The sequence below is a fragment of the Lissotriton helveticus genome, chromosome 5_1 (assembly GCF_964261635.1).
Source record: "Lissotriton helveticus chromosome 5_1, aLisHel1.1, whole genome shotgun sequence".
Taxonomy (NCBI): Eukaryota; Metazoa; Chordata; class Amphibia; order Caudata; family Salamandridae; genus Lissotriton; species Lissotriton helveticus.
In genome coordinates this window covers 1,641,509,890-1,641,519,694 of record NC_136065.1, presented here as the reverse complement: position 1 = coordinate 1,641,519,694, position 9,805 = coordinate 1,641,509,890, and the positions used below count along the sequence as shown (strand labels likewise).

The 9,805-nt window shown below is 44.2% G+C and overlaps 1 protein-coding gene across 1 annotated transcript in view; it reads left to right on the top strand.

Annotated features, from left to right (window-relative positions):
- The first annotated feature begins 532 nt into the window (after positions 1-532).
- Positions 533-9,805, top strand: part of LOC144755678 (intraflagellar transport protein 57 homolog) — a 115,257-nt gene continuing 105,984 nt past the window's right edge. The window contains exon 1 of the mRNA XM_078644849.1: positions 533-767. Coding sequence (XP_078500975.1) covers positions 613-767 — 155 coding nt within the window. The 5' untranslated portion in view covers positions 533-612. The remainder of the gene's footprint in view (positions 768-9,805) is intronic.

Here is a 9,805-nt window from a genome sequence, read left to right as displayed (position 1 = left end):
ATAACCCACCGTATCTCCCTACCAAATTCCTAAAATAAAATGTATGACTTAGCAGACCCCCACACTTAGAGTCTGCTGGTCCAGCTCCTTTCCTGCCTCCATTCCCTATCACTACCTCCCCCGCCCCCCCAAGGGGGGGCTGAACCAAGGGGCATCTTAAAGCATAGTGTGTCCAGGTGCAGCCCGCGCTGCTGAAGAGGCCTGTTTCCACCTCCCAGCAGCGGCGCTGCCTTTGCATGCTCTGCCATCCTGGCTTCCAAGTGCCCCGTGGAAGTAGTGGGCCTGTTCACGCATGCGCAAGGAGAGGGTACACAACCAGACGGGGGAGCGCGAATATACAGGCAGAACCTGCATGTATCCGCACCCCTCTGACGTAGGGGGTGTACAAAACGACGGGGGTGGAAATATAGTTAGAACACCGGCGTGGGTGGTACGTGCGCATGCGTGTAGCTCGTCCTCAGGTCATGTGACCCGCCGCCGTTGCTAGGGGTTCGGCGTGGGTGGTACGTGCGCATGCGTGTAGCTTGTAGCTTGTCCAGCGGTCATGTGATCCGCCGCCGTTGCTAGGGTCGGCGTGCGTGGCAACGGAGCCCTGCCGGGGCAGCAGGCAACATGGCGGACGAGGGCCGGCGGGTGGACGAGGAGGAGCGCGGGCCCGGGGCCGCCTACCACATGTTTGTGCTCATGGAGGATCTGCTGGACAAGCTGAAGCTGCTCAGATACGAGGAGGAGGTGCTGCGGCGGCACAACATGAAGGCGCTCAGCAGGTGAGGGGGCGGGGCCTGCAGGAGGGGGGGGGGACGGGGGGGGGGGGTCGAGGGGCCTGCAGGAGGGGTGCAAGGGGCCTGCAGGAGGGGTGCAAGGGGCCTGGGAGGGGGGGGGAGTCGATGGGCCTGCAAGGGGTGGTGCGAGGGGCCTGCAAGGGGGGGCCTGCAGGGGGGAGGGTCATGCAGAGGGGGGCTGCAGGGGGGGCAGAGCCTGCAGGGGGGGTAGAGGCACTCACCACGTCCTGTTGGCCATACCAATGCTTGTTTTGAGAGGTGCACTGAAACAGGAGCCATGCTTTGGGGTTCCGGGGGTGGTGCATTTTGAAATATCTGGTGAGGCTAAGGCAAAGGCTTCTGAGGTGTTGGCCTGCCTGCAATTGTGAGGACACCACAAACATGTCAGTCTAACTCTGGTGATGTGGGTATCTGATGGAAAGATATCTGAGCTTACATTAATCCCAGTTTCGACTCATAAAGTAGAGCAGATTGATAATGTGCCTCTTCCAAACCACAAAGTGTAACAAACACGACAAAGGCATGCTTTTATGTAGACAGTTAAATAGTTTCCTTTGGATAATAATAAATATGTATTAGTAAGGACAACCCCAACCACTATGTTATGTTTTAAAACCCGAGTTTGTACTTCTTCAGACCAAGTACTCTTTACATATAATCAGCCCAACTGAAATGATGCATTTCTGCGGTCGCAGCTTTTCTCTCATAATTATTGATTTGCCTTATAACCCATTATCTGTTGCATATTCTGCATAATTTAGCAAAAAAATTGTTTCTTGCTCAAATGGATCACAATTTACAAAAAAGCGGCAAGATGTGTTCACACGCAGTAGAAGGGCCTTCACAAAGTTTAACTTTTTATCATTCCGTTTCATATTTTTGTATTTTGTTGTTAAGATGGTACTTATGAGGTTACATCTTTGCCCAGATAGTATTACGGTGTAGTTAAAGAAAAAAATATTCAGTAATTGTACAAAATATATGTTGCATTATGTGTCATAATTTGCCTTCACTTGTATAATTTAGTCAACTCTGCCACATAATTCCAGTGGCCCTGCATATAATGCCTACCAGTATAAATGGCATGTAACTCCTACACCTTGCAGCCCTCGTCATCTTAAGTAACATTTCCTCTACATTGACTGACACATTTATGAGTAAATGTCTCTGAATAATGTGTGTGACGTGAAGCGCTCTTGACACCCTACATTGGGATGAGTAGCACTATAAAAGACATTCAATGCACATGGGAGAGGGTATATCGAGAGAGGGGAGGCACTGTGGCCCCTCATCAGTGCCCCTCAAGGAATCCTTGGACTCTTTGGAGGAAGGAATCCTTAGAGAAGGAGGTATTTGGGGGGGAATGTGGAGGGGTGGCATGAAGAAAGACCGTCACACCAGGTGCAACCAACAGTAAAGACGGCCCTGCCAGAGGCATAGCTATCAACCCTGTAGCCAATGCAGTGCTCCAGGCCCGAAGACCACACCACTTAAGAAGCTGAATGTGGAATATACTGGTAGGAAGGCATCGTCTAGTAGACAGTTTTTATTTAATCATTTCTAGTTAATGGAGAATGAAGAGCACGATCAGAAATGGCTAACATAACATGACTTGTGTGCACTAATACCAAAATCTTCTAGTGCCACACTGTAACCTGCCAGGCAAGTGCCTCATGCTGCAGTCATGGATGGGTTTCTCCCTCATTACTTGAAAAATAGCCTTTCCTAAGAAAGAGTTCATTTCTGTCTGTATGTATATTTTATTTCTAAAGCGTGACCCTAAACAAAAATCAGCAGAATGCTGTACAAGGTCAAAGACAAAATTTATGTCTGGACCCCTGCACAAAATCTTTGAGCATGTTTACTAACATTGTCATGTAACTATCCTTTGAAGCCAGTCAGTTCCTCTTTGCATGTGTGCTGCATAGTGCAGCACGCGTGCAAAGAGGAAGTAAAGCGGAGACATAAAGACATTTCTCCTTGTTACCCCAGCTTCGGATAGGCACACCGTTTTGCAGTAAGCTCATCAGTACACGTCTTTGTAAATGTGGGTGCACATCAGAATACAAGGGTGGATGCACAAGAATTCCCATGCGTCGCCTACCAAATAGAAGGTAGTGCTTCACACTGTATTGTGTTACCATTATTTTTTTGGGACAAAACCAAGCCAGTCAGGATTGGCGCCAGTGTGTGCTAGAAGAGCTTTTTTAAGCTATCAAGACCAGGCATATTTGCCTCATTCTTGAGATGACTCATCTTGGTAACTGAAAACAATCTTACCATAAAGTTCTGCCAAGAAACACCTATTGGTGAGGATGGTAGAGGTATAGCTAGAGAGATGATAACAGGGCCCACCAGGTTTCACTCTTTTACAGCTGCCATTTGTCTCCATGCATGCTGGTTACATACTGTGAATCATTTGTTTAAACTAACCGAGCATTGCAGGTGTGCTTTAGGGCCTAAGAGAACAGCTTTAGGCTACCCACCCTTGGGTTACTTTAGGTCATGCAGAAGCACTCCCTGCAATTAACTTCTCAAAGGATACGTTAAATCAAAGTGCTTTTCTCTCATGTTCACTGTTGTTTTGTCTTTCTCTCCCCCTATTGTTTTTTTGGGTGCCTCCTCCTTGCTATTTCCCCTGTTTTATGTGCAACTTCCATACACAATTCCGGACCATCACCTCTCTTTTTCTCTCCTGATTCCCACTCCCAGGGCCCTCCTCCCCTGCAAACTATGCCTCCATCTACTCGCAATTTTGTTTAATCTTTATATGTTCTGCAGTAGTATGTTCATGTCCCCTGAGCAAACAAACGGCTGAGAATATTAAACTGAAGGCCAGTTCTTTGGTCGAGTTAAGGAAGCACTGTCAGCCATAAAAGATGTGTTACTTAATCTTTATTTTGCTGCTCCAGTCTCAGTTTTTTAAATACGACTGCTAGCTTGGTGAGGAACCAGGGCTCGGAGTACTTTTGTTTGCGAGGTTGACAAAAACTCTGCAAACCATTTTGCTCTAAGAAATGCACCAGTCCAATCATATACTATTTTCCATGTACAGGTAAAATAAGGAAGGCTGATAAATGGCTAGCCAAGGCACTACATAGTAATGTCAACTCCTATTAATCGTTCTGACCCACAATAATACCATAGCACTCAGGAGGCTGAAAACAAGTATAGCTCATGCAAGCTGGCCAATAACTTCCTTTTCCTACAGAGAAGGGTGTAAGCAATACTGTGGGGACCAACATTGGTGTTAACGTATCCATCAATACCATGACATCCATCAGGGTTTGAAATAGTGTGGTGTGTTATTATTATGAGATAAAGTTTAACATTCGGAAACATGTCATATAGATGTACTAAATATGCATGGACCTAGCCGTTATTTACTGAATTCTCAACAGTGTTGTATCCAATACGGGATCCCCAGCAATGCGCACCTCTTACGCTGAAGGGTGTAGGCAATACATCTTATCAGGCACAATAATTTAGACAATACACCTACATACATTTTCCTAAAGCTTCACGCACCTCCTATTCAGAGGGGTGTAAGCGACTTGTCACATCACTGATGTAAATACATTAGGTGGCCACATTGTATCATTATGTTAGATAACGTCCTAAGACCGTCGTGCACCTCTCAACCAGGAGGATGAAAACGGCATTTACGTCTATTTGATTAATGTCACTGACACACGCCCGAAGGCTTGACAAAGAGAGTCTAACGACCTAGTCTAGCTAGTTGGGCGTGACTACTATCCCATTTCAAGACATCAGGAGTATGTCCATGTCTCTTGCAATGATCGACCAAAGGGGCACCAGGGACATTGCACCTAATCCTACCACCATGTTGTAGAATTCTAGCCTTTACTTTTTGTTGAGTTTGGCCCACATATACCTGATCACAAAGGCATTTAATCACATAGAGGACGTTTATGGTATTTCAGTTGGTATGTGCTTTCAATGCATAAGTCCGACCTCGATGTATGAAATCCTTTGTTTGAATGGTAGTGGGGCATGCGGCACATGAGCGACATCTGGTATGCCCAATAATGGGAGGGAGGTTCCACATGGATAAGATGGTAGGTGGTTTTGTGCAATCCAGGAAAGATTGGACTACTAAGTCTCTGATGTTTCATGCTCGTCTAAATGAATGCAGGGGCAGGGCATTCTGCCTAATGTCATCCGACACTAAAGACCAGTGTTTATTGATAACCTTTTTAACGTTGTTACTCCTAGTGGAGAACGTGGTTAGACAAATTAGTCGTTCAAGAGCTTTAACTTTGCCCTCCGGTTGTAGGAGTGCCTCCCGGGGATCATACCAAGCCCTCTTACGTGCACGTTTTACCAGTCTCGCTGGATACCCTCGACCCAGAAGGCGGTTGGAAAGTTCTTGTGATTCTTTAATGTAGTCGTCCTTTAGTGAGCAGTTCCTGCGGATACGCAGGAACTGCCCTACCGGTAAATTATCCTTCAAACCCCTAGGGTGATGGCTACCATACTGCAAGAGGGAATTCCGCTCCGCTGGTTTCCTGTATAATGTTGTTTGCAATAGATTGTTATCCGCAAAGATCATGATATCAAGAAATGCAATTTCCTCCAAACTAGATTGTAAAACGAACTGAATATCAATGTTCCTTTCATTAAGCCATAAATGGAACAGTGTCAAATCTGCCTGGGTCCCATTCCATATACATAGTACGTCGTCTATGTAACGGACCCAAAGATCCAGGTTGATACCAAAGGGATTAGTGTCGTTAAAGATGAACCTGTTCTCGAAATCATCCATAAATAGTATTGCCAAATTTGGGGCAAACGTGGCCCCCATAGCCACGCCCTTGGTTTGAAGGTGATGAATAGGTGACATTTGTATAATGAGACTATGAGTTGGTCCTAGACTATTTATAGCTATAGTCGTCTTCTGTTTGTTTTATAGTGATGGAAACCTAGTATGGAATAACTACCTCCTATGGTGTTCCGGTCTGAGCCAGTTTTGAAAATATGTATGTAACAGTCCACTGAAGTTATTGTCTGAACTGTTCTTTGATTTTGCGGCTGAGGGGTACAATTAATATGTCCCTTCTGGTTTTTCCTCTGCAGAAATTTGATGACCACCATGGCATCTTACTGACCTTTGAATTAATAAATTAATTAACTGATTCAATATATATTGATCCCTGAAATCTTAATCGGATACCTTGAGGTACTTCGTTTTCGTTCTCCTGCTTGTGTTGTGAGCCCTACCTTCCATGGTGATTCAATCTTCTTCTTATTTGATTGTGTTGCAGCGCTTTTTAGCGCAGTTTTAATACTCTTTTCCACTGTAAATAGTATTACACATTTTACTTTATTTTTCATAGAGAATTCAGTGTTCCCCATGGTCTCTTTTGTCCTGATGAAGACCCCACTTTAAGGTGTGACTTATACCTACCATTATAGCCGTCGAAACGTCGACGGCTACTACTACACACCAGTTGACGCTACCCTCACTGTAAATATTAAATATTAGCATCGATTGCATGGTTCTTTTAATTGCTGAGCATTAGTCGCTCCTCTATTTCACTGGCTCAGTGTTCTGAAGCCAGGCGTATCGGTTTCTTATGAATTATGTACTGGTACGACTGTTTGCACTATGACCTACCTTGCACATCCCTCCCTTTTCACATAAACACTGTCACCTACCTTTCCTTCCCCTGGGGCACTACGATCATTGTGCTATTAATTTGTTATATCAACAGTCAAAATATGCTTTATTCGATTTTTACAGCAATTAAAAATCATAAAAGCAACAATAAATATACATTTTATATTTAGTTTACAAACATTTAAAAAAGTATTAAACATATAAGTTACTGATCCAAAGCATTTACATATTAAAAATTAACAATCATTCATTAAATTCCGTTTCCTCAGGATGCTTTTTAAGAAGCCAATCATAACCATAATACATTTTCCATTCTCCAGTCTCTGTAGACTTAAGTAAGCTGGTCTACATTGCCTCCAGAAACCCTCTCTCAAATATTGTCTAATCCATGTTCGACTTTCCTTCTCATAATATTTACAGAATAATGTAACATGGAAGGTACATTGTTGTGATGAATTATCACAAGGACATGTGTCCAGGTTCCTGGTCCAGTTATTTATTGTAGAAAAAGTTACTAAATTATGAAATAAGTTAAACCTGAATAAAACGTTCAAAGCCCAAGGTACATAATGATAATGATTGAGTGGGATACCGAGGAATGATTCTTTCCTCGGTATCCCACTCAATAGTTCAGAGTTAGTAAATAATTCCGATCTTTGTAGATCATTAAATATTCTCCTAATGAACTCCAGCCAAGGAATATTTTTCACGTTATCCAAAGTCATTACATCATTAAGAATTTCCCTGTTAAGGGACAACGCTTCTACTGTCCACACCCTATGCCAGAGTAAAATTGGTTGCAGCTGTAGGAGATCAGAAATATAGTCCATTCCTAACTCTGCATGGCAGTTAAAAACTGCCGTACCCTGAGGAAGTGCTAACAAATATCTAACAAGCATTTACAATGCAACGGTTTCGCCTTTGGAGAAGTTAGAGCTATTGGCATTGTAAATGACAAAATTTATATTTATGTGTTGGTTTTGAAAACAGATAAATAAATGGCAGTCATTTACATTGCCAATAGCTTAATATCTCGCAAATGTGAGAACTATTGTACCCTACGGACGAGCTCAGCAGACAGCAATTACTACCACACACACACCCAGACCCACACACCCAGAGCCAGCCACACCCAGAGCCCCCCCCCCCCACACACACACACACACTGGAGCAGTCACACACACACACACACACACACACTGGAGCAGTCACACACACACACACACACTGGGGCAGTCACACACACACACACACACTGGAGCAGTCACACACACACACACACACACTGGAGCAGTCACACACACACACACACACTGGAGCAGTCACACACACACACACACACACACTGGAGCAGTCACATATATACACACACACACACACACACACACACACTCTGGAGCAGTCACATACACACACACACACACACACTCTGGAGCAGTCACATACACACACACCCAGGAGAAATCACACACACACACACACACCCAGGAGCAGTCACACACACACACACACACACCCAGGAGCAGTCACACACACACACACACACACCCAGGAGCAGTCACACACACACACAGTAGAAAATTGTCAAGACCACAGGAAGCAACACAGAGGACTAAAAACGCAGGTAACTGTTTAGGTAACACTGTGTCAAACTGCACAGCATTTGTTACCTTATTTTCTGATCTCAGCTCTCTAAAACTGTGGTTGTGTACGGAGCAGCCTGCTCGAGGCCCTCCTTCTGCTCCTGTCTTGATAAATGATCATATAGCTGATTTAGTTTCCTTTTAACTAATATTGGACGGGTTACCGCCACTATAGAAAGCAATTTAGAAAACACCTGCCCATGAAGTCAGATGGCAAACAACAAAAAAATCGAAAGCTTCTGGTCGAATCTCTGACCTCGGAGGCTGACACGGTTTGATGGGAAATTTAATGTAATAGGCAGCGAAAGCCTAAAAGGCCTGTTGTCAGCAATGAAGGCTGAAAGTTAGCAGAATTAATATAACTGTACAATGGAAGGGCCCTCCAGGGACACGCCTGGAGAGCGAGGGTAGTGATGGGAGTGGGAAAAAAAACAGGACTGCGGAAACCGTTTGGCCCTGACATTCTGTCACCTTTGCTAAACGGGGAATAAACAAAAAAAAGAAACCTAGTCTAAAATCGCTAAGCGTTCCTTAATGTCGGCGCTTGAAGCGGGGACAAAAGAAAGGGCCGCTACACTCCGATTTGTGAACTCCAATGCAGGCGAATTTCATTTAATTGCACCCCTTGACGCAGGGATGGCATATTCATTAGGGAGCCGCCGATCATACTTGCATTTGCAGTTTGAGCGGGAGAAGTACGAGACAAAAAAACATTATTCGCGGTCTCTGGTGATGGCATTAAAAAATCGAGTTAAAATAAGCAGAAAAGAACAGCTTTCCCCAACTCCTGCATAAAAGATGACATGTCACATCGGCGCGTGAGGATTTCTTCCCCCCCTTCTCGACATGAAAAAAACCTCTAATTGCAGTTTTAAATGCCTAAAATGCCATGTCCACCCAAGGCCCGATGCTATGGTTTCGCCTTTTGAAAAGTTTGATCGATTGGCATTGTGATTTTGCACAGCTCACTTAATCCCCGAGCCTAAATAGTGTTTGGTTTTATTTTTAAAGCGAAGGTGTCCTTGTGTAAAGTAACATGTACTTTTGTAAAGAGCTCCAATTCCTGCAGTAAATCTTCGAGAATGGAATGCTGACCGAATAATACTCGAGGGGAGGTGGAGGGGAGGGAGAAGGAATGGGACTGAGGGGTGGATTTTGTAAACACCTAGAAAGCAGAAGAAAAAAAAAACGCGATCATTCCCTTCCAGAGGATTAGCCTTCTTCATTTGCATGACCATCTCGAAACAAAAGAGATTAAGATTTCCTGTAATCATTCTTTTCAAATGCCTGTAATTGCATTTGCAATTAACCTAGGGGTCAAACCCCACGTCACAAAGTACCTTATAGGGGGTCTGGGCTTGGAAAATGGATCGTGGGGGGTAGGGGCACTGAATCTAAAACAAAAATACGTTTACTTAAAAGTCGTTACATCGAATTTGAGCAGTCTGACGCCGCACTCTAAATTATGCGAGTTCAGTTTTACCTCCAAGGCCTCTCGTGTCTGATGAACAAGTCGACTCAAATTTCAAACTAGGACGGGGGTGAAAAAAATAGAGTGTGCGGCCGCCTGGTTATCCAGGCCCACGGAAGAAAACCGACAAAAAATTAAGTTTTAAATGAAGATGAGAAACGGGAAAATAAATTAAAATTAAACAAATTAGTGAGAAAGGTGTTGAAGGAAATAATGTTGTATGGCGGGCTGCAGTGTGTTCTGAGCCGGCAAGGTCTGTTCCCCGTGT